The sequence below is a fragment of the Corythoichthys intestinalis genome, chromosome 3 (assembly GCF_030265065.1).
Source record: "Corythoichthys intestinalis isolate RoL2023-P3 chromosome 3, ASM3026506v1, whole genome shotgun sequence".
NCBI classification, from domain to species: Eukaryota; Metazoa; Chordata; class Actinopteri; order Syngnathiformes; family Syngnathidae; genus Corythoichthys; species Corythoichthys intestinalis.
Window position 1 is genome coordinate 49882672 of NC_080397.1, and position 26701 is coordinate 49909372.

The following is a 26701-nucleotide window of genomic DNA, read 5'->3' on the forward strand; positions in this document are numbered from 1 at the left end:
CCCACCTCCACAACATTGACGCCTTTATACATTACTGACATTGCCTGCTGCTGCTGCTGGCCGAAAATAAAAAAAACTATTATACCTCCTCTTCAAAGGGGGCGGAGGTAGGCGGCATGTTGACATGTATTTCTGTTGGAATTGTGTGCGTCTTTCTAGTCATCAGCCAATCAAATGTGCATTTGGGGGGGCCGGATGGACCGGCACATTTAGCAAGTGAAAAGAGGGGAAAGACAGAACATGCTCCGTCGCAGGTCGCTGGCTGGGTGCCTGTGTATCGGCTGGGTGTTGTCTGCTCCGGCGGGGGACCCTGCCCTGCCCTGGGCTTGGTCGGCCGCTGGGGGTCCCGTGGTGTGACGTGCCATCCCTGAAGGCCGGTTGTTGGTTGCGCGGGTGGCCCGGGGGACCACACGGGGTACGGGGGGGGGGGGGGGGGGTCTCCTTTGCTGGGCTTCGGGAGGCAGGATGGGCTGCGCTGACCCCCCCCACCTCCCCGGGCTGGCTGGGTGGGGGCCGTGGCCCTGGGTTGGCGCCCGTGTGGCGTCTCCGCTCGTCTGCGTGGCTATCGCGCGCCTGGTGGGGCTCGCGTGCAGATGGATGTGATAGGGCGCGCTCGGGTGGGGGGACCTGGTGCCGGGATTGGCGATGGGGCGGCGTAGGGTCGGTCGCCAACGGGCTTACACTCACAAGGGATTCACACAATTACTGGGTTCTGGATCACAGAGCTGATTTGTGTACACTCTACCCCTTTCAATCACTTATTTTATAGACTCCCCCACCCCCGTCCCCCTCTTTCCCTGGTCAACAGGCCCACCACATGGTGTCAACCAAAAATACATCTAGCTGACGATAGCACCAACATATTAGTAGTTAGTGGAAACGTTCAATGTATTTCTTGTTGTAGTTTGTGTTTTTCTTTCTTCTCCTGTGTTTCTTTTCTTCTGTTCCCACATAACCCCTTCCTGTTCGCTGCTTTTTCATAATAAACAAGGTATGTTGAATGATCACAATGGGACTGTCAGACTGTCAATGTGAAACATTAAAAATGTTCAGACCATCTGGGCACTTAGACTTCCATTCTCCATGTCAAACAGCTGAACTGGACAGGTTTAAAAATAAATAAATAAAAGAGGGGAAATGTAAGTCTGAACATAATACAGTAACTCACTTAATAATGTTAAGGTCAATTCTATCCTTACAATATATGGGAAGACAATCTAAATTACCTATATAACTGAACTCAACATATAATGCAAATAAGGTTGCTTAAAAGTTGGTAGTATTATGTCCCTACCGTCCTTATGCAAACCTACACCCTTGGTGCCAGTACCACATTCGAAACACCAGTAAAGAAACTTTATGGCAAGTAACAGCTTTTATTAAAATTGTACAAGTACAAAGATCAATTTTAGCATGACTTGTAGGCTCCTAGTAAATGCACTGCTCCACAAAAACATAAGAGGGGGAATTGTAATTTGTCTTCGTATGTACCGGTAATGATTTATGGAAAATGCCAAAATGTCACAGGAAAAATATAGCATTTTGGGGTCAAGTATATAAAATTTAATGGAACAGAATGTCCTTTTTATGTGGAAATCAGTAATTCTACTCTTTAAAAAAAGAAGTTTTAGTTTCTATAAACTTGAAATTTAATATTTTCAATTATATATATTTTTCTCTCTCCAGAAAACAAGTTACAAATATAGAAGAATAGCACATTAGGAAAAACATGCATTGTTCTTGAGGGAAAAACAAAAAGCTAAGCTAATGTTATTAGTCTGTTTTATAGTTATAAATATACAGTATATTCGAACCAGAAGTGGGTAAAGTAGCCAAATATTTGACTCAAGTAAGAGTAGCGTTACTTTAAAAAATAATATAACTCAAGTAAAAGTAGTCATCCAAAAGATGTATTCAAGTACAAGTAAAAAAGAATTTGGTGAAAAGAATACATTGTGAGTAACTGCTTGCAATGTTTGATTTTTTTAAAAAAAAATTTAACAATGGTATTTTTTTTTTCCTAGCACAACGTTACCTATATGAACTGTTATTACTATAGCTTTTGTTTATAGTATTTTACTGTTATATTATACTATAGTACTATAGAATATTACATAACCACATTAAGCCAAAGACATACAAAAAAAAAAACATTAAATTCCAGCGAAAGAAAACACCTATGGAAATTAAGCATTATTCATCCAAAGAGCGTCCTCTAGTGGAGAAAAAATATTTCCTATTATGAAGCCAAAAGGATAATATCTCCGGTTTTCTGTGGTCAATTGGTGCAAAATAAAAACAGATTAAAATATCTCTACTCAAGCGAAAGCAAAAAGTATGGCTTAGTAAAAGTACTGTTAGAATTACATTTTTCTCAAAAAGTTACTCAAGTAAATGTAACGGAGTAAATGTAACGCATTACTACCCACCTGTGATTAATAAGAAGTGTAATAAGAAGTGTTATTAAAATGAATACTTTTAAAAGATATAATAATAGACGTTAGATCCGTATCATATGGTACATTAAAATGTTATGAAATTATTGTAAATTAAAAAAAATAACAATTTGTGATTTTACACAAATATAAATGAACTTAAATTGTCATGTACTTGGGTAACAATCAAAACGATTACGGTATTATTCATATTACTTCATACATGATTTATGATTCATTCTTAAATAAATTTAGTTGAGATTTCAAAATTTCGTGGTATTTATTTTACAGTGTTTGTATTTGAAGCCTTAATGAAATGTGGACACTGGCCCTTTAAAACCTGACTACGTCAAAGTAGGTGGTGACGTTCCATGGCGGTATAATCATTACCAATGATGCTGGTTCTAGGTGAGTATACTCGTCGCTGTCACAACAACATCTGTTCGATTGGACTTGCTTGTTTAGCAACATACTCGATATGTGCGATTGGCTGGCAACCAGTTCAGTGTGTGCACGGCCGTCCTCCAGTCCAAAGTCAGCTGGAATAGGCTCCTCTACACCCGCGACCCAGAAGCGGTAGGGAGAACAGGTGAAGATTTAAATTGAGATGAAAGTGGTTTTAAGTGACAATACCTTTAACTAATGGCTTCTCTTAAAATGTTTTTGCGTTTTTGATTGTGGAGAGAATGAACGGCGTGAAGTGTTTAAACGGAAGTTAGCTAATAGCAAAACAATTACACCATGGATTTAAAATAAGACAGAACTTACATTAGGAATGTAAATGTATGTCTGCAGTGTTAAAACAAGTGTTTAATGTATGCACTGTTGCTCCAGCAGGATGATCTACATCATCATGGGAGTGTCAGGCTCTGGGAAGTAAGTGTTTGTCACAGATGGAAAAGTTGTCATAGTTTGTACTTTGATGTAAAAAAAGAAAAAATAAATAAAGGGGAAAAAAATGGTGTACTGATTCAAGTCACTAAAATATTGAATGATTAATAATTTCATGCATGAATTACGATTTTTTTTTTCTAATTATTTATTTAAAAATAAATGACATCTAGTGTTGCCCACACATATTTTGCAATGGGCAACATATCTCTCTCTCTCTCATATATATATATATATATATATATATATATACACACACACAAGTATACAATAATTTTAAATAAAATGAATGAATTAAAGGATCCATTTTTAGGGTTGGGAATCAATTATTTAAATAGTATTATAAACACACACATATATATATATATATATATTAGGGCTGTCAAATGATTAAAATTTTTAATCGAGTTAATTACAGCTTTAAAATTAATCGCAATTAATCGCAATTCAAACCATCTATAAAATATGCCATATTTTTCTGTAAATTATATATATATTCTGTAGAATAAATTGTTGGAATGGAAAGATAAGACACAAGATGGATATATACATTCAACATACGGTACATTAGGACTGTATGTGTTTATTATAAGAATAAATCAACAAGATGGCATTAACATTATTAACAATCTGTTAAAGCGATCCATGGATAAAAAGACTTGTAGTTCTTAAAAGATAAATGTTAGTACAAGTTATAGAAATTTTATACTAAAACCCCTCTTAATGTTTTCGTTTTTAAAAAATTTGTAAAATTTTCGATCAAAAAATAAACTAGTAGCCCGCCATTGTTGATGTCAATAATTACTTACACAATGCTCATAGGTGCTGAAGCCTATAAAATCAGTTGCACCCAAGCGCCAGCAGAGGGCGGCAAAACTCCATAAAACACAATTAAATGGGCATTTTACTCTACTTTCATTTAAATCTGTCTGAGCGGGACATGGGCGTTAATTGCGTCAAATATTTTAACGTTATTAATTGCAAAAATTAATTACCGCCCGTTAACGCGATCATTTTGACAGCCCTAAAAAAATATATATATATATATATATATATGCACATTTTAAACAGCCATGAGTGATAAAATATAAATATTTCTACATAAAAATTAAAAATACTAAAATTTAAAAATAAAATATATTGTTAAAAAAAAAATTGAAAAAAAGATAAAATTGAAACTCAAATGACTGTCACCTGTGCGCATTTTACTCATTTATTTTTCTTTTTTTAATAAATCTCTTGTGACCTCACGTAGCTCAATTCTTTGGCTGCCATTGATAGCAAAAGACTTCCAATCCATTTTAACTGGGAGGATTTGAAGGCAATTGCCGTCAATAGTAATTTTCGATATCAATTTCCCTTTTTGTTTGATACCACACCACACATTATGTGACCTGTAGTGAAAGAGTTAATATGGTGATAATTTATGAATAGATTGTACGTGTCCAAGAAATGGTTAATAAATTACAAATCTGTCAAATTAACAGAAACTAAAGAGTAACATATTTTATAAAACATGTAACTACTTGTGTAGTCTTCTCACATTGTTCTTGTCAAAATAACCCCCAACTGCCCCAAAAAATGAAACAAAAAGCTAAACCAGATACAGGTAGTCCCCGGTTTACATGAGTTCCGTTCCTGAGTTGGCGATGTAACCCGGATTTTAGTGTAAATCGGAATTATCCCTTTAAATAATACTTAAAAAAAAAAAAAAAACTATCCAAAAACACGTACTGTATTATACGTTATGTAATGTCCTCGCTAAGACATTGGAGCTTAGTCCTAGCTTAGTTAAAGTTTGCCGACTTTCCAGCTGCTCATGACATCAACACTTGCAGAATGAAACTAAAATAAAATGCGATTAAATCAGTCTCATCTTCAATAACGGCAATTCAAATTTGAGTTTACTAGTATTTGCTGATACAGCAATATCAAACGATTAGCATGAATCAGTTAGCGTCCGCATCAAAAACGATCACATAAACTCGCCCCAAGCATTCGACCACAATCGAAAGTGCACAATAAAGAGTACTTCCGTCACGGCTACTCTGTCTGTGGGCAGTGTTGTTAATCTTACTGAAAAAAAGTAATTAATTATAGTTACAAATTACTTCTCCCAAAAAGTAATTGCGTTAGTAACTCAATTACCTGAATGTAAGAGTAATTAGTTACTTGGCAAAGTAATTGGTGATAATTACTTTTTTTTTTTCCCCTCAAAAAAAAAAAAAAAAAAAAAAAAAAAAAAAAAAAAACATTGGCCACACTATGTGAAGTTTTTTGTGAAGGTTTTTGGTACAATTGGCCCTAGCCCAATTCTTTACCCAAATTTACCCTTTACCCTGAATCAACTGTTAAAAGTTAAAATTGCTCCCATTATTGCATTTGTTCCCTTCTCTCTACTTTCGACATATGAAAGTTTTAAAACTGTTTCATCATTTAAAGATAGATTCAAGTCAAGATTTTGGCGATTTAGAAGTATTTTAGATAAAAAGTTACTTAGGTTCGCTAGGAAGGTTCTCTACAACAGAGCCGTCCTAAAAAGTCTACTGCTTTAAGATGGCGGCTGTCTACTAATGCATTTAGTGCCATGCAGTGTTGTTAATTTTACTTTAAAAAAGTAATTAATTACAGTTACAAATTACTTCTCCCAAAAAGTAATTGCGTTAGTAACTCAGTTACCTGAATGTAAGAGTAATTAGTTACTTGGCAAAGTAACTAGTGATATTTTTTTTTTTCTCAAAAAAAAAAAAAAAAAAAAAAAAAAAAAAAAAAAAGGTCACACAATGTGAAGCTTAAAGGGTTTGGGGGACAATTGGCCCTAGCCCAATTCTTTACCCTCCACTTAACTAGACACAAGGGTATTGCGATAACTAGCTAGTAACCTTTGCTATGTGTGGAAGTCATTTAAAGTTGTGAATCAATCGTTAAAGTTGTTAAAATTTCTCCCGTTATTGCATTAGTTCCCTTCTGTCTACTTTAAACATGTGTAAGTTTTAAAACTGTTTCATCATTTAAAGATAGATTTAAGTTAAGATTTTGCCGATTTAGGAGCATTTTAGATTTTAAAAAATTACTTAGGTTCGCTAGGAAGGATCACTACATCAGGGCCTTCCTAAGTTCCTGAGAGGTCTACTGCTTTAAGATGGCGGCTGTTTACAAACGCATGTAGTCCTTAAAACATGTTGGCAATGCAGCAGTGTCTGTCATTTGCATCTAGTTCTATAATATGATATCTACCGTGTCATGTGGGCGTAGTTTGTCGGCTATGGCTGCAGTCAGGTATTATTGGAGCCACCTAGCATCGCGGTTGCAACGGCGTCTTCCCCACTCCTGCTCTGCTCTCGTCCCTGTGAGTCCGTTTCTCTCAGACTTTTTATTCAACCAACTTAGTAACGCATAGTAACGCACGCCTTTCCCGCCTCAGTAACGGTAACGGCGTTGCCAAGATGAGAAAAGTAATTAATTAGATTACTCATTACTGAAAAAAATAACGCCGTTAGTAACGCCGTTATATTGTAACGCCGTTATTAACAACACTGTCTGTGGGTGTGTGGGGTGGGCGGGTGCGTCTGTACATGCGCTTGATTCCTGTTCTACGCTTCTTGCGCCAAAATAAAAGCATGCTTCACAAAACAAAAGTCAACATTAAAAAATTTTTTTTTAATTTAAAAAGACGAGACGCAGAAGTCGTTAAGTCGAAATAGCGTAAGTTGCGTCCGCCGCAGCCCGGGAAATACCAGTATAGTAATAAGGTTCTTAGTAAACTGATATTATTGTTGTGCTTGGAACTATCGAAATTTGTTGCAACTCTAGAGGTTTGTGCCATAATACAAAAAATAACTGCTTTGTCATGTTTTAATACAGAAGCTCTTTGGGGGCCTTCCTATCAGAAAAGGTGATTAAACCCATCACTCAAGCCCTCAATCTCAAATTGGTATTTGACCACGTCATTGCCTGAGCCTTTTGTGTTTTGTGTGTGTGTTATTAGCTAGGGTGGCCGCTACATGAAGGCGACAGCTTCCACTCAGAGGAGAATGTGGCCAAAATGGCTCGTGGAGAAGCACTCACCGACCAGGTTGGTTGCCGTCTCAAAATTGAGCCGAATCATCATTGTAATTCAAATTCAGTTACATTTTAGGATTAAATTGTGCCTGGTTTGCATTTTGTACGAATGGTTATCATGATTGTCAAGAGACTAAAACAACTATGCACTGACGTTAGCAAAGATCATGTGAATATACAGCATGGGTTGTCTACAAATTATGTCTTTTACATACCAAAAATTAAATGACTACATGCTACGGTCTTCAAGGTGGTCTTTAAAAGTTGTTGCACAAACAAATATTCATTTTTACCAGAGTAGGCTCACAAAAACTGCAGTAGCTAACAGTAAACAAGCAGAGTAAGGAGTGCCATGTTTGTTTCTATCACTATGTTGGGAGGGGTACTATTCGAACTACTTTTTCACCTTATAACACCACTAGTAAAGAAATATCTCGTTTGGTAATGCATTGACAGCATCCACAAAAACAATTTACGATTTGATCATTTTTAATGTAAATTACAAACAAACATGTACACACATAAGGACGCTATCTAATCGACCCCACAAACAGCATAGCACGAGTATGCTATCTCTGCTCATATTTCAAATGTTAGTTAACCATGCATGAAAGTAATAATACTAGACAGTTGAAAAGTATATCACCCTGTTGAGAGGTGGGTAGTGTTGCCAAAAATTTTACTCAAGTATGAGTAGCGTTACTTCTAAATAACATTACGCAAGTAAAAGTAGTCATCCAAAAAGTGTACACAAGTACAAGTAAAAAAGTATTGGTGGGGAGAATACTCAAGTAATGAGTAAAATTGCTACCGATTATTTTATTAGTCGATTATTCGATGAACTAGTTAGTTCACATAATCGAGTAATCGGATAGGGAACATCAAACATCAAAAATTTAAATACCTGAGCTGAGCCTTAAACGGTATTAAAAAAAATGAATAAATAAGGATCTAAGTACAATAAAAGAAAAATTGGCTAACTTACATAGCAAAAACCCGTTAGCTTAAGTGCTAGAAAATGTTTTTTTTTTTTTACAATACTCTTAATAAATGGTTCAAACACATATTCCCTCAAAAAAACCTAAAGATACATATAAACTAAATTACGAATGCATAAAAAAATCAGCTCAAACAAAAACTTAGGTTGGTTTTAACTGGGTGCAGCTGGGTTCAGCCATGTGTAATTAGTTATGTCATATTCACTGTTGCCACTAGAGGGCCGTGTATCCACCTAAATGGTGCAATTAAACTAAATGCAAATACTTTCAAAACAAACCATTACCATGCCAATTTAATTAGACAAATACTTGAAGCAACAAAATTTAACCTGAATCTTTTTTCTAATTGAATTACTCAAGTTAATCGATTAATCGTTGCTCACTACTTATGTTTGATTTTTTTTTTTTTATATATATAAACTTATTATTATACTTTGAAGAAGAAAACAATATATATACAAGAATAAATTATTGAATCCTGGCGAGAGAAAAAACATACAGAAATGCAGCATCATTTGTCCAAAAAGCATGAGTGCCCTCTAGAAGAGAAAGCATATTTCCTATATGAAACGTAAAAGGATAATATCTCCGGTTTTCCGTGGTCAATCTGTGCCAAATAAAAACTGGGAGAGGGGTTAAAATCTGCGTTTTTGAGTCATGTTGACGGCGGCGCTCTATGTCAAATACTTAATTTCTTACGGTGCTTCAAAGACTCCACGTGATTGAACAGGTTGGCGTGATTACAGAACAGCAAGCTTGAATCTGATTGGTAAAATGGAGTCATTTGATGATTGTTGCGACGTCTCATTAGTGAAACTGTTCGTCCCATTTTTGGAGTCTCTGGCAATAAAAAAAAATGAAAATCTAATATGTAGAATAAAGAGGGAAAATGTAATGACTTGTGTATCCCAAGTAGCGGACTAAGAGTAGCGTTTCTTCACAAATCTACTCAAGTAAAAAGTATGGCTTAGTAAAACTACCTGTAGAAGTACATTTTTTTCTCAAAAAGTTACTCAAGTAAATATAACAGTAGATGCAACGCATTACTACGCAACTCTGCCTGTCGAGGAGAATCGTGCACTGGTATCTTTCGTAAATTTTTTTCGTTTTCAGATTTTTCCATTGATCATAGGCATTTTCAATGCATTGTCAGGTATTCAGGGCAGGCAGGTTGTGTGGACCCAATTGCAGGGAAACAAAAGGCAGCCAGGGAAGTGGTGGTGATCACAAAAAAGTTTTAATGATAACAAAAGCACAAAGTACAACCAAAAGTACTGGGGATAAAAAAATGCAAGGTTCAAACAAAACTTACTTTAACGGAGGGTTTAAAACACGAGGGCTTAGACAGACTTTAGACACAGACAGACACTGACATTGACAGTAGCCACGTTTACATGATGACTTTTATTCATAACGATTCAAATCATTCCGAATGGAAATTTCAGATCAGCTGTTTACATGTCACTTCATCTATTCCGATCAAGCGTTTACATGTGTCTGCCTTTATTCCGAAAGGACGTTTGACAACTGCCGTCTGACATGCGTAGATTAATCAAAACAAAGCGTCACGTTGCAAAACATGGAGATCGATCGTCAGAGTGCTGCTGTTTTAACTTTAACCCACTTGTTGTGTTTGTGGGGTCGTATCCGCTTCTTTTGCCTTGTAGTAGCCGATTGTCAGCGTTTTCCACCGGTGTTCGGCCATTCCTTACTACGTGGCGAAACGTCCTACACAATGCTCAGGGCGCTTGCGCATGCATTCACACGCATGCGCACATCGGTTAGAGGCGGCGATTACTCACTATTTTTGTTTTTATTTAGTTATTTAGAACTTTTTCACAGCCTCAAAGATACTTTTTGCATGTATTACCCTCTCATACTTTTAACCATTGTGTTTTTTTGTGTTAGCTTTGAAGCAGTTGACCACATTAGTCACGTAGCGTGTTTAAACCGTCCTTATTTGATATAACTACATTTAAGTATTTTCTGCAGGCATTTTTTTAGTACCTTATTCCTGTATGCATCTAAACAAAACAAGTTTAGAGCGCACGGTAGTACTTTAGGTGTCAAATTCGACGAATGTAGAACATTTCGCCGATGTAGAATATTTTGGCAGAACACCGGTTTCTAATCTGGTCAACGCTCCGGTCTATTCCGGCTTCGTGTAACCTCTCGTGAACTTTTTTAAATAGTTCACTGTTCCTCGTTTTACGCCCGTCTAAGCAAGCAATTATATTCAATTCTTTTAAAGTTTGAATTAAATACAATCTTTCCGCCGGACTCCAATTAGGTGCGCTGTGCTTGGAAGCCATGTTGCAAGTGACGTTACTTACGTCACCAAGTGACGTCACCACGTCAGTACGGAGCTTGCGCAGAAAGAACGCAACCAGACACCATTCCGCTTCCCTGTTTACATGATATAATTTTACTTCTAATCGGTTTGGGAAAAGGAATATTCCACCCCTGTGAATCGGAATGAAATTCCATTCGGTTTGGGCCTGTTCATTCCGAATGAGGTGTTTATATGGAACACATTTATTCGGTTTGAACATCTAAACCGATTGTAATTGGAATATTTGGCTCCATGTAAACGTGGCAAGTGACGCAACAAGGAGTGACAAGAAACTGGGTGCTTATATACACGCACGCAGACAAGGGGTAACGAGACAACGAGGAACAGCTGGGTAACACAGTAGGATACAGATTGCAGGACACTAGGAGAAGGCACAACAGGTGAAATCAATGGGCAATCACAGAGACAAGTCACACTAGGAGAAACCCAACACAAAACCTAACATGCATATCCTTATCTTATGTCTGATTCTGTCATGACTCGTTTGAGATTCTGAACCATTTTTTTACCACAAAATGTGAGATGACAGGTGATCGCCATTGCGTTTTGCAGCCGCTTTATACTGTAGTCTGTACTGTATTTGCATCTGCAACTGAGACAAAAATAAATTTGAATTACATGGCATATACAGTATAATACCGTGGAGCATCGTATTGTGGTTTTAAGTGTATCATGCCCTCCCTAGTCTGTATTAGCATTTTTCTGTGCAAGCTGTGGAATTAAAAATAACAGCATAAAACATATGATAGATGATGTGGGCAACATTATGTAAATAAGCAAGCATGCTAATAATAATTAGAACTGTATACAGTATAGGGCATTTTCAAGGTCGTAAGAATGATTTGCATGTTTAAATGATCATTTATCATTATTTTATTTATTTATTATTTATAATTTACCGGAAAAGGGCTTGAGTTTGCAACTTCTGGATGATTTAAATCTTTTTCGGGCAAAAATCATGTTTTCATTTATCTCTTCAGGATAGGTTTCCTTGGCTTCTAAGACTGCATGATGTCATTGAAAGGTGTGACTAAATAAGCACACACACATACACACAATGTTGAATGGCCAGGGGTTTATTAATTATGAGCATGAAATTGTCAAAGAAAGATCAAAACCATTGCGCTCGGTTTTTTTTCCCCCGGTCTGGGGCGTTGGGTGTCTTGGACTAAATAAAAAGAGCGAAGCCAAGTGTTGGGCCAAGGAAAATTTTAAGTAACTGAAAGTGTGCCACCATGTCGCCTGCAACATCAAAGACTTACTCGTCTTCCCTCCTCCCACTCTGCTCATCTCTCACTTTCTTCAGCCAATCTTCTCTCTCTGCCATTCCCTATTTGTAACTACAAACAACATCTTCAAACTTTGTGCCTGCATATTGAAAATTGCACCAAAGTTCATTCTGCGCTTTTTAGAATGAGTGTGCACATCAAGAAATTTTGCACCCATATTAAAATTCCTCAAACCCAAGGACGTAATTTTGCATAAGTTCGGTAGGAACATCACACTACCATCTTTTCAGTATGCTCAAATTGTCCCCACCAACTTTTAAGAAACCTTATTTGCATTATATAATGAGTTCAGTTATACAGTGGTACCTCTACATACGAAGTTAATTCGTTCCAGGACCTTGTTTGTAAGTCGAAATGGTTATATGTCAAGCAGGATTTTTCCATAAGAATACATTATAATTCCATTAATTCGTTCCATAGCCCAAAAACTTACACTAAATCCTTAATAAATACTGCTGGAAATGGCAATTACAAATAGCAAAACACACTGATTATAAATGGAAATCTTAATAATAAAACAGTTAGGGTTGTTCCGATCATGTTTTTTTGCTCCCGATCCGATCCCGATCATTTTAGTTTGAGTATCTGCAGACCCCGATATTTCCCGATCCAATTGCTTTTTTTTTTTTGCTCCCGATTCAATTCCAATCATCCTCGATAATTTTTCCCGATCATATACATTTTGGCAATGCATTAAGAAAAAATTGAATAAAACTCGGACGAATATATACATTCAACATACAGTAATAAGTACTGTATTTGTTTATTATGACAATAAATCCTCAAGATGGCATTTACATTATTAACATTCTTTCTGTGAGGGATCCACGGATAGAAAGACTTGTAATTCTTAAAGGATAAATGTGACTTTGTATATTGTGACTAAATATTACCATCTAGTATATTTGTTGAGCTTTCAGTAAATGATACTGCAGCCGTTTAACTTCTGCCCAAATGCATGATGGGAAGTGCAACCATGACTGACTGTGCGTAAGGGCACCAATTAATATATCTTCTCTGCGTTGGGAAAGAACATAGGGTGTTAAGAAAATGATCAACTACTACCTTTCTTCCCCACATTGCCTCACACGTTATTTTTAAATGCTGAGAGAGGTATTGTAAGGCTTTAGCCACATCATAAATGGCTCCAAAGGCTGTCAAAATTCTCTCTACTCATTATACGCTGCCTTTTAGCGCTATCTATAGGTAAAACGGCGTCTTTATAGATTGAATGCGACAATGCGTGAGTGGGTCGTGCAGCGCATGCGTTAATTATTTAACGTGATTAATTTTAAAAAATTAATTACCGCCGTTAACGCAATAAATTTGATAGCCCTACTTCAAGCCAAAACTACTCTGGATGAGTGTAAGACATTTTGTCTGTAACGTTAAATACAATTAGAAAACGATTTAAATATATATACATATTTAAAAAAGGCATGTCCGATATTTTTTTGCCGATTCCTATACTTTGAAAATGACGTGATCGGACCCGATCGACCGGCATCCCGATCGATCGGGACATCTTTAATAACAATAATAATTCCTATAATAATGTAACGAATCGGTTTCTAATGTACCGGAAGTTTTTATCTGTACCTGAACTCACCGCGTGACTGACGTGACACAGAGAGCAGTGGTGCGGTTGAGTTTACTTTCGCTTTCAGTCTTTTCTTGAGTACGTAGTCAATTGCAGCGGACAGCAGGCGTTATGTGTTGGACAAGTACTGAAATAAATGATGAAAACCTGACAAAGCTGGCGATTTCTTTGGCGATGTGACCACAATGGTAATTGTCAACTTGTGGTCGTCAGAGGACCGTGGAGATGTATTGTTTAGCTAGTTCACGGATGCGCACCCCACGCTCATATTTCTCTACAATTTGCATCTTCATTTAGAAGGTAACTTTAGAGGGTAAGCGTCACCTTTTTCCTTATTTCACAATCTGTACCAACCTTTTTGAAACCTGTGTTGATTTCGCTCACAAGAAAGTCAGCCGTACATCCGTCTGCGGTGCTGTCATGTCGTCGTATTTCGAGCATGTCTTCGGATGTAGAAACAAATGGCGAGTCAAATTTTTCGTCGGATGTCAAAAAGATCGTGTGTCCAAGCGATTGTATGTCGAAGTACCACTGTATGGGTAATGTAGATTTTGTTCCCATATGTTGTAAGGATAGACTAGACCAGGGTTCACTAAATCCGGACCTTGGTGCCACTTTTCCTGTCGTGTTTTCCATGTCTCCCTCCTCCAACACACCTAAATCATAATAATCAGGATCATTATCAGGCTTCTGGAGAGGTTGCTGATGACATAATCATTTGATTCAGGTGTTTTAGGGGAGAGAGACGTGGAAAACGTGACAGGAAAAGTGGCACCGAGGTCCGGATTTAGTGAACCCTGGACTAGACCCTACCGTTATTAAGTGAATTATTTTCATTATCTTCAGACTTACATTTATCCCTTTTCATTTGCTGAATGTGCAGGTCCGCCCCCCACCCACACACACACACATCCCCCAACGCCACAAAGTCACACAGCTCCGACAGGCTCATGTCGAAAACATGTCACCTTCTCCGCCCCCTTCGAAGACGAGGGATAATAGCGTTTTTTTCTGCCATCAGCCACTGTAAAAAGACGTCAATGTTGTGAAGGTGATGGAAACACCACTAATTTTGTTACTGGAAGTCCGGCCTGCATCAGAGTTAGCATAACATTAAACTGTGTGAACTTGCTAACTTGCAAAACTACTGTGGTCAGGCCAGCCTCCACAAGGAACATTGTTTGCATTATGTGCATTACAGTAATGCAACATGGCGGCTTCAGAGTGTAAGTCCCTTTATTTAAAAAACGGGGCGATATGGATCCACTTCAGGGGAACACTGACATGAACATGAACTGACATGAAAAAAAAAATCTATGAAATCACACATCAGAATTTCATGAGAGTACTTTGGTTCGAGTCTTGGGGTAGTCTGGTATGCATCAGATGTCGATCGGTCCTTGCATATCTCTATTGTTTTTTCATTAATTTTTTCCCAAATCACTTTTATATTCAAATACTTTGAGTCTAGGGGTGCTTCAGTGTCCCCCAGAAGTGGAACCATAGTTAAATAGCTCCTTTTTTTTTTTTTTTTTTTTTTTTTGGTAATAAAGGGACCTGCACTTCAAGTAAATGTAAAGGTTTGACTTGAACGTTGTATCACCTAAACCAATACTCATGAAAGTTAGTTAGCCTATCAATTAATTAGGTTCATATTCGTGAGAAATGTAGCCTTGACCCCCATTCAATAATATGTTTGGTCTTAGTAATGTCCCATCACCAGCAAAATGTCTACCGTATTTTTCGGACTATAAGTCGCACTAGCCATAAAATGCCCAACAAAGAGAAAAAACGTACCGTATATAAGTCACACCTGAGTATAAGTCGCATTTTTGGGGGGAAATTTACTTGATAAAATCCAATACATAGACACATATGTCATCTTGAATGGCAATTCAAAATAAAAATACAATAGAGAACATGCTGAGTAAGTGTACAGTATGATAATGTTACATGATGTATGAACAACGAAATGCGAACTTGGCCGGTATATTAAAATACCTATATATTAATACATAGCTATTAAGAGTTATTCAGATAACTATCATAAAGAACATGCTAACAAGTTTACCAAACCATCAGTGTCACTCCAAAACACCAAAATAACACATGAAATGATATAATAATGTGAAATAAAATAATAATTTCACACACAAGTCGCCCCGGAGTACAAGTCGCACCCCCAGCCGAACTATGGGGGAAAAAAACGACTTATAGTCCGAAAAATAACGGTACTGTACATGCCGCTTATGCTGTTATATAGTCCCTACCAATGTTGAGACCAAACCTGCAACCTTGCTCAAACCTGGGACGAATTTCAATAACTGATTCAACGTTTTCATAACAATAACAGCAGTTATTGCTGCAGTAAGGAGGTGCAAGCAAAATAAAAAATGATGCTGACCTGAAGGCAGTCAAAAAAGGATCATGCCCTATCACGTGTAACAAAACGTGTTTCACCTCTGCATTCGGTCAGGGTAATTTCAGCGTTTGTTGACACTCGGAAGTGGCTTCACCAAATTACTTTTCAAGTGTGCTGTCCCAAAATTTAAATCCCCAATTCGTAAGCATTCAGAAATCAAATGAGACTGACTGGCTCCCCTGAACTCATCTAAGTGATAGACTTCTTTAATGCAGCTCAATAATGTTTATTTGCCTCTTCCACAAACACTTCCAATTCTAACACTTCTAACTTCATTTCCTGCTTGCGTGCTCTTCAAAGCTTCCCATGCTAAAATCCAATAGCACTATCCAAAGCGTGCTTTGCCATTTACACTTCTTGCCAATCGTGCTCAATCTATTAGAGTGAATGTGCTATTTGGGATCTTAAGCTTCATACCTCAGATGTCAGGTCCTTCAAAAAATCTACAATTCCAAATCTTTATTGTTGCTTATATTTTTTTAAAGCAACACTAGGTAACTTTTTAACCTTTATAAACTATTTTCATAACATTTGTGATGATATGTCAACTGACAACTAGTTGAATGACACCTCTTTTTTATCTTGAGGGGGTCTGTATCACTTTGACGAACTACCGTCTTGGCCCGAATATAAGACGGCCCTGATTATAAGACGACCCCCTCTTTTCAAGACTCAAGTTTGAAAAAAGACTTTTTGAACACCAAATTCATTTTTATACAGAAAATAAGCACCGTAATTTCCCGAATATAACGCGCACTTTTTTTCCCTCCAAAATCAACTTGTAAGATCATGGTGCGCATTATAAACGGATACATGGATGGAGACAGAAATATATACAGTGGGGAGAACAAGTATTTGATACACTGCTGATTTTGCTGGTTTTCCCACTTGCAAAGCATGTAGAGGTCTGTAATTTGTATCACAAGTTCTCTTCAACTGTGAGGGACGGAATCTAATACAAAAAAACAGAAAATCACGTATGATTTTTAAATAATAAATTTGCATTTAATTGCATGAAATAAGTATTTGATACAACACAAAAATCGAACTTAATATTTGGTACAGAAACCTTTGTTTGCTATTACAGATACCAAACGTTTCCTGTAGTCCTTGACAAGGTTTGCACACACTGCAGCAGGGATTTTGGCCCACTCCTCCATGCAGATCTTCTCCAGAGCCTTCAGGTTTCGGGGCTGCTGCCGGGCAACACGACTTTCAGCTCCCTCCATAGATTTTCTATCGGGTTCAGATCTGGTGACTGGCTAAGCCACTCCAGGACCTTAAGATGCTTCTTACGGAGCCACTCTTTAGTTGCCTTGGCTGTGTGCTTTGGGTCGTTGTCATGCTGGAAGACCCAGCCACGACCCATCTTCAGGGCTCTCACTGAAGGAAGGAGGTTGTCAGCCAAGATCTGGCGATACATAGCCCCATCCATCCTCCCCTCAATACGGTGCAGTCGTCCTGTACCCTTGGCAGAGAAGCAGCCCCAAGAAATGATGTTTCCTCCTCCATGTTTCACGGTTGGGATGGTGTTCTTGGGGTTGTACTCATCCTTTTTCCTCCAAAAACGACGAGCCGAGTTTAGACCAAAAAGTTCAATTTTGGTCTCATCCGACCACATGACCTTCTCCCATTGCTCCTCTGGATCATCCAGATGGTCAGTGGCGAACTTCAGACGTGTCTGGACATGCACTGGCTTCAGCAGCGGGACCTTGCGTGTGCTGTAGGATTTTAATCCATGACGGCGTAATGTGTTTCCGATGGTTTTCTTCGAGACTGTGGTTCCAGCTCTCTTCAGGTCATTGACCAGGTCCTGCCGAGTAGTTCTGGGCCGATCGCTCACCTTCCTCATGATCAGTGATGCCCCACGAGGTGAGATCTTGCATGGAGCCCCAGAACGAGGCAGATTGACCGTCAACTTGAACTTCTTCCATTTTCTAATAATCGCTCCAACAGTTGTTACCTTCTCACTGAGCTGCTTGCTTATTTTCCTGTAGCCCATCCCAGCCTTGTGCAGGTCTATTATTTTATCCCTGATGTCCTTATACAGCTTTTTGGTCTTGGCCATTGAGGAGAGGTTGGAGTTTGTTTGTTTGAGCATGTGAACAGGTGTCTTTTATACAGGTAACAAGTTCAAACAGGTGCAGTTACTTCCGGTAATGAGTGGCGAACAGGAGGGGTTCTTAAAAAAGAACTAAGAGCCGAAATATTTACTAGTTGGTAATGTATCAAATACTTATTTCATGCAGTTAAATACAAATTTATTATTTAAACATTATACAATGTGATTTTCTGAATTTTGGATTAGATTCCATCCCTCACAGTTGAAGAAAACTTATGATACAAATTACAGACCTCTACATGGCTTGCAAGTGGGAAAACCAGCAAAATCGGCAGTGTATCAAATACTTGTTCTCCCCACTGTATATATTACATATATAGATAAACCAATTTTATTTTTTATTGACACGGCCACGTTGTGTTGAAAAAACGTATGCGGCGATCTGTTGCCGACCATTACGGTACTTGACGTCACCATTTTGTTTCGGTAATACTTCACTCTGATCGGCTGAATGATTTCATCGGTGTTAAATTCTGCTTTTTTTCACTCTTCATAAAGCACAGAATTTAGTTTCTTGAACTCATTTGAGTCAACGTTTATTGCAGATCCGCCACTCGGACCATAACAAACGTAACAACAGACTTCCTGTGTGTGTCCGTCAACTATATTTGTCCCTCGGGAAACTCAAACCCAAATAACAATAGTTCTTATTGTTACTGTCGTGTCTGTTTTATCTTGTCTTGAAAAAATACTAGAATACTTCCAGTGCAGTGTTCAACGTTTTATTTCTGGCATTCAATGAACTTAAATGCCGACAGTCTGGCAATAATGCTGCGCTCTTTTGTCTAGCCTCAGCAGCCCTCTGGCTCATAGACAGTCACAACATAGATTTGACAATACAGCTGCATGGATCCACCAGGGCCACAACATAGAACAACATGACATAGAATACCAATATGTCACAGTGTCGACAGCGATGAGCTCGCTTGGATTTCCAACTTACGTTCTCACTTTCATTTTACCGTATCAATCCATGGAAGAAACACTTATTCATCATGATGAAACGAGCAAGTTATACAGCAGCCTTTAAAAGAAAAGTCACATTTGTTTTCTCCTAGATTCTAGTAAATTGGAGATGATGTCAAATCATATTATTACTGTAAATATTGTCAATTTATGGTAATGTTTTGAACTACCAATATGCTATGCTTGTGCTGTTTGACCAGTCAGTAAAATGACATTTCTGTATCTGTAAACGAGCTGTTTTCTTGTATTCTTCTATTTATTGGTGCTAAAATTAGTGTCAAGCTCTTTTTAAATGTGTGTCCCGCTTGATGGGACGGCGAGCACATATGACGCGAGGCCAACTTGGCTTCTTCCAATATTTTTTATTCGTTTGAATATTCAGAAGGAGAAAAGCAGGTTGAAAAAAGCAAACGGTAAAAGAGTGAAAATGTTTGTGTACTATTTACAGTGAAATATTTACAGTCAAATCAAATATCGGTGTCATCAACTTAAACAATTTCTATCTTAAACTAGACCAATCGATTCCTTAATCTACTTATTTAATTAATCATTATCAATGATAATAATTCACATTCAGTCAAGCCTATTTTAGCATGAAGTAACTTGTCACCATTTTAACTTAGAAACGGAAATGTGCTCAAGCTTTGCTAAACAGATTCAAATTCTAACAGAAAATGCTTACAAACAAAGGGCAGCATCTCAGGCCACTCCGATCAATACCTGAATTAAAACATATCAGCCTACAGCTGCCCAACTTCTGAACTCATAGATGTCTCACTTTTACACTCACAAAGGCTTATTCTAGTAGCCTGATCATTCATAATTTGGAATTGGAAAGCAAACTGCAACTCACCAGCAACGTCTGTGCTCTGTTGTTTGGGTGCTTACATACACACCTGATTCCCCTTACCTATATAACATTGCTCACAGACACACCTGGCTTCCATCCCCCATTAGTGGATCATTAGAGGCCAACTCTTAGGTGGCTTCATCTGGTGGCAACAGGGGTGACTACACTAAAGTTCTAAATAAAATGAGGGAGTCAGTGGTAAAGAAAGAAAAAGAAAATTTGTGGAAAATAGAGAAAAATAGAGAAAGTGAAAAGATTAGCTTTTGCTGGATCTGTGGATCTTTCTTCGCCACGACAATTAGGGTGTGCGTTATAAACGGGTACAATAATTTCCCCTAGATTTTACAAGTAAATATTGGGTGCACATTATACTCGGGTGCGCCTTATATTTGGGAAATTACGGTACATTACATCTGAAACAAATGATTATAACAACATATTTGAGAGAAAAAGCATGTTATTTTGCCTCATTCAAATCTTAATATCTGAACATTTAAATATGTAAACTAAAGTGCAATCACATTCGTAAATGAATGGCTTCTGGTTTTTGAAATGTAAATAAACCATCAAAGTGAAGTCTAACTGTAACTGTAGTCTTGAAACAAATCTGAATAAGCAAAAACATTGCAATAAAAAAATGCAAACTGGTTAAACTTGAGAGTAGCTGAGATCTTTCATGACAGAACATCCCTTCAATGATATCTGGCGCCATCTAGCGTCGTGAATGGGTATAATGTCTAGACCGCAAATATAAGACGACCCCCACTTTTTCTGTCTTATTTCAATGCGAAAAACACCGTCTTATATTCGGGCCACTATGGTAATTAACTTTGAGGAGGGTGGCAGGGCCCCTGCCACACACACACAAAAAAAAAAACTACATATGTGCTGACTGCTTTACAGCATACGTCACGTTCCCTCTTCATTATAAAGACTGAAGTCGATGCTAACGCTTTCGCGCAGATTCTGCAAAGATGGCAGAGCAACAGAGACAAAAAGTTTTGCATGAGGAGGAAAAAGAATGGGCAGCTACCAGGATGTACAGAATAATAGGGCTGCAGCTATCTAATATTTTAGTAATCGAGTAATCGACTGAAAATTCTATCGATTAATCGAGTAATCGGATAAAACAAATATATTTTTAGGTGAAGAGCAATTATAAATATACATGAGAAAACAAGACATTTAATCTAATCTTTAACCATTTTCAGTCAATCAATGTCTTTATTTTCGATGTATATTGTTGAAAACAGCCAACAATTGCGTCTTAGATGTAACTAGAATTAAAAAAAAGACTAATTCACTGCTTTCACTCAAAAAACCTTTAGATCTTATTAAAAAAAAAAAAATACACACATATAATATATATATATATATATATATATATATATATATATATATATATATATATATATATATATATATATATATATATATATATATATATATATATATATATATATATATATATACCTAAAAATGCCGTTACACTTGATACCCCACATCACTTAAAAGTTAGGATTTTTTCCCACGTGTTTCAATTGAATTTCTATTTGTGTCAAGCCATTTTAAGTTCTAGTTAAGTTTTAAGTTAGTCTAAACTGTAAGTCCTGATAGGATTTTGAGTTTATGCAGTGTTCAAAATAAATGTAAGATACAGGCTGTATTTGAGCACATTAGGGACCAGTGCTACTTGGTGTTTTATCCAGCAATGACTACTGAGCTAAAATTGATAGTTAGCATCATTGAGTTTTTATTTTACACCCTCATCACTCCACAACGCTATGCTATGTTAAAGCCTGTATGTAAGACACGTTAGCCACGCATCGACAGTGGTCATAATTAATAGAAACCTGGCCCTCCGCAGGACTAACATTACGTGAGCTAGTGACAGTAACGTTAATCTTATTTATTAATCTTTATTAGCGCTTAGCGCTCTACTGCTTTAAGATGGTGGCTGTTTACTAACGCTGCCCAGACGCAGCCGAGTCTGTCATTTCGCATCTAGTTCAACATACATGTGATCTCTATGAGACGCATCGGACGCTACCTGCTATCAATGTAGCATCGTGCGGGCTAGTATTTAGCAACGTCGGCGTCGTTTGTAGCGGCTGTCGGCTGATGTAAGTTTTTTTTTTTTTTTGCTTCTTCCTCTACGCGCGTGACATAAGCGCGTTGTCCCGCATTAAAAGTAGTCCGAGCAAAACGTGATGCTTAGAGCTGTCAAAATAAACGATTACTCGAGGTGAATAAAATTACTCGGATCAGTTTTTAAACTCGAGTTACTCAAGTTGCTCGAGTATTCGTTTCAGCTCTACAGAATAAACATTGGCCCGGCTTTGACTCGCTGACGTGACCCACCCACCCCCAACTGAACTCGTCAGCGCTGACAAGTTTGTGTGGGATGGGGAGGGGTAGCCACACGCTTGCTAACCGTCATATGCTACTGTTTAGCTACAACTGGATTCATTACCATATTATTTTTCATCCTTCACATAGCCGCTGGAAACAGAAATGTTGTTTAATCCATCAGCTGGCGACCATCATGATTTTACAACACTATGCGGGTGTGCGCATGTCCTCATGGGAAACGTAGTCTTCCTCAAGGCAAAACACTACCGCTTCTGTCCACCAGCCTCCCTAAAATAGAATAAAACTGAAAAGTTACAAAGTGTTGCTTTAAATCATATTCAGCATTGCAAATGTTACACAGAACAGCAACAGATCTGCACATGCAGTGTGACATTAGAGTGGAACTTCTATTGTTGAATAATGCCCAATGCACGTTTTCTTATATTTAATTGTTATTTTTATTATTTAGATATTCTAAACAATGAAATAAGTTGTCCTAATTTGATCAAAATGTTGATTGTGTGTGTCCTCTATCATAGGGAAAGATGTTCCGGCTCTGATGCACTTGTGGCCTGCTCAGCCCTCAAACGCTTTTACAGACTCATCCTCCTTCACGGCTCCAAAGCCTTCTCTATCTCTACCTCCTCTCCTCCACTTCCACACTCTCTCCCCAACACCTTCTTTCTCTACTTGCACGGAAATCAAGAGGTCATCCGTCAGAGGATGGTTGCCCGCAGAGGACACTTCATGAAGGCAGACTTGCTGAACTCCCAGTTTGATGTCCTTGAGCCCCCTGGGGAGGGGTCGGAGGAGAATGTTATCCATCTGGATGTGAGCATGAGCCTCATTGACATGACTGTGGAGGTGGAGAAACATCTTAACAGCCTCAAGCCTCCAAGACTGAATATCCATTGAAGTTGATCTCAGCGCTGTACATGTGTCTTGTATCTAATTATGTGATTAACTTCTGTTATTCAGACACTTCCACTTGTCGTGTTTTATACAGACAAGTTTCCTGAGCGAAACGTGGGCGGCGCCTCTTCGACATTTTCTGCTACGAACTTCTGGTTTAGACAGAACAACATGAAGTGCGCTTGAAGTAAGCAGTGTGTAGACAAAGTTAAAACTGCAAAATCAAACCAGTGGAACCCACGGAATCTCCGAAAATGGATTCAGCACGACGTAGATGAAGCTCCAGGACTTCTGTATTGTTTGTTTGTTCTTATCACTTTATTGATTATTTGTGGACAAAATTCTAACAAGCTATGCAGCCTATGCTGACATGAGGTGTAGATTGACACGCCGGCCACTTGAATGACCAAAATGAGGCTAATTACAAATAATATACAGTATAATTGTCTTGATATACTGTATGTCCATCAACATGCTGTTGTGAGGCACATCAAGTTGTCTTCCCTTTCCTAACAGTGTTTTCCACCTGTTAACAAACGGACAAAAAACGTGTAACACTTGAATTTATGCATTTAGGGTAAAAAGCCCATGTATGACTTGTAGTAGATGACTGTTTGTTTTCCATTCTTTGTTGTTGAAGCTAATGCAAAGCTAATGATGTCTTAGCTGTGACGCAATGCAGGATTGCATTCAAATTGAGCATAATTGTACCTGTTACTGCTTTATGGTGGCACCGTTTTGGTTCCGCATCTGCCTTCATGAACAAAAAATTCCAATATTCATGTATTAGGACACATTCAACTGGATGCTTCGGAGATTTTCAGGTCCCTGATTGTGTTTCTATTCACTGCCATTAAATCAATAGCCATTTCCTGACATGTTGTCCTCCCATGTCGTGATGATGGCAGATGGATGAGGCATTTCTAAATTGTCTTTTTTCAGTGATTTTTATGAGTAATGCCACTCCAGCTCCACTGGTGTTTTGGTTGGAGAAAGTGTAAAATGGAAGTCACGAGCAGAAATGCGGAAGTACCTCGGAAACTTGTCTATATTTATTTTTACTTACCGGTATGTTCAAACCTTACTTCATATAGGGTCCCTATCCTCCTGAGACCCATGTTTTTTTGTGCAATGCATTTTTCAAATCTCTTTGCTCTTTGAAATGTAACCTCAAATGAGTAAGCAGGGTCTCAGGAGGATTGCCAAGCCAGTCTTCGACCCAGAAATATGAGACACAGACACACACGCATAATACTTCACATTAAAGATTACACAGCATACATGCCTTTATAAAGTGGATTTCATGCGTAGGTATTATGTGATGTTTGAAATCAAATTATTGGCCGCAACTACACGGGTTGGACAAAATAATGGAAACACCTTAAGAAATCAACAAAAACTCATTTATTATGGTGTAGGTCCGTCTTTTGTGGCAATTACAGCCTCAATTCTCTGAGGTATTAATTCATATAACTTGTGAATTGTTTCCAAAGGAATTTTAAGCCATTCTTCGGTTAGAATACCCTCTAACTCTTTTAGAGACGATGAGACGAGAGGCGGTGGAAAACGACGTCTTAATTGAATCTCAAAAATAATTAAGGTAATTGCTCAATAATGTTGCGGTCCGGGAATTGTGCCGGCCATACGATATTTTCAACTTCATTAGGGTTAGCATACAGGGGACTATCTCTGTCAAAGCTGACCGATTGGAAACACAAAGAGCTTTTTACGTTGAAAATTCTTGTGAATAAATGCTTAAATCCCTGATTTCTCTGTAGGTATGGACGTAAAACAGTCTCGATTCTTGGTTAAAAGCAAAAAAACAAAAACAAAAAACAGCCAGTTAGCATTCATTTTACGTAAATATGTGGAATGTGCGGTTAGTCTTGAAGCCACTGTAGCGCAGCCTTATCACCACAAAGAGCTTTCTCCTTTTAAAAAATTGTTGTGAATATGCTTAAATCTCTGAATTCTTTATAGATATCCACGTAAAACAGTCTCTTGATTGACAGATTCTTGGTTAAAAGCACACACACATAAAAAAACGGGTAGTTAGCATTTATTTTACGTAAATATGTCGAATGTGCTGCTAGTCTTTAAGCCACTGTGCCACCACCTTATCACCACAAAGAGCTTTTTACGTTGAAAATTCTAATGAATAAATGCTTAAATTCCTGAATTCCTTATAGACATGGGTGTAAGACAGTCTCGATCATTGGTTAAAAGCAAAAAAAAAAAAAAAAAAAAAACGGGCAGTTAGCATTTATTTTACGTTAATATGTCAAATGTGCTGCTAGTCTTTAAGCCACTATGATGCCGCCTTATCGCCACAAAGAGCTTTTTTTGTTGAAAATTCTAATGAATAAATGCTTAAATCCCTGAATTCTTTATAGATATGGGCGTAAAACAGTTTCGATCCTTGGTTAAGAGCAACAAAAAAAAAAAAAAAAAACGAGCAGTTAGCATTTATTTTACGTTAATATGTTGAATGTGCTGCTAGTCTTTAAGCCACTGTGGTGCCGCCTTATCACCACAGAGAGCTTTTTACATTGAAAATTTTTGTGAATAAATGGCTAATGCTTTGATTCTTGGTTAAAAAGCAAAAATAAACAGGGCAGTTAGCATTTATTTTACGTAGATATTGGGAATTATGACGCCAATGCTGTAGCGGCTAATTTCTCCCATTGATTTTTTTTCACGTTTCAAAATGCATGTGTGGCACGAAAAATATAATAGTTACCTTGAATCCTCAAACAAATAACTCCTGAGACAATCCTTCCTGTTGGTATGCGGTCCAGCTTTCGTACTTTTTAAACCAAATCCGGCGTTAGATCGCTGCGTGCGTGTTTGAGAAGAACTCCTCTTGATGCTGGTGTGGGCAGGCCCCCTACTTGAAGGTGTGGCGCAGTGTTTGAGGATGTGACCCGTCAATATAATTATGATGTCTGTGCCAAAATGTTAGGTGTTTCCATTATTTTCTCCAACCCCGTAAGTGAAATACTCTACTTAATACTTGTTTTGAAAATAAAATTGAGTGATAACATTGAGTATGTTTTCAGTGGGGCATTGTATGATGGAGTACAATTGACCCTAGGGTTGCCAACCGTCCCTTGAAAAACGGAATCGTCCCGTATTCAGAAGCAAAAGTGCAGTCATGTGAAAAAATTAGGACACCCCATTAAATATTCAGTTCTTTATTAAGAAATGTTCACATATAAATGTCTGATCTTGTTTTTCTTTATGTCTGGAAAAGAAAGTGGTTTAATTGCAGGTAAACAACAAAAAAATGACATTGTTTTACCCATTAAACCAAATATATCAACAAAAATGCATATTCTAACTGAGGAAAAAGTTAGGACACACTACCACCTAATAGCCAGTGTGAGCTGGCCAGGTCCTGCTGTAGCAAAGCATCCCCAAACCATGACACCTCCACCTCCATGCTTCAC

At 37.8% G+C, this 26701-nt stretch overlaps 1 protein-coding gene across 1 annotated transcript in view; it reads left to right on the plus strand.

Moving 5' to 3' along the window:
- LOC130913698 (probable gluconokinase) overlaps window positions 1-24165 on the plus strand; it is a 125099-nt gene extending 100934 nt beyond the window's left edge. Inside the window, exons 3-8 of the mRNA XM_057832495.1 lie at window positions 2727-3024; window positions 3270-3311; window positions 7191-7221; window positions 7315-7401; window positions 11720-11763; window positions 22880-24165. Coding sequence (XP_057688478.1) covers window positions 3274-3311; window positions 7191-7221; window positions 7315-7401; window positions 11720-11763; window positions 22880-23255 — 576 coding nt within the window. The 5' untranslated portion in view covers window positions 2727-3024; window positions 3270-3273 and the 3' untranslated portion in view covers window positions 23256-24165. The remainder of the gene's footprint in view (window positions 1-2726; window positions 3025-3269; window positions 3312-7190; window positions 7222-7314; window positions 7402-11719; window positions 11764-22879) is intronic.
- The last annotated feature ends 2536 nt before the right edge of the window (window positions 24166-26701 follow it).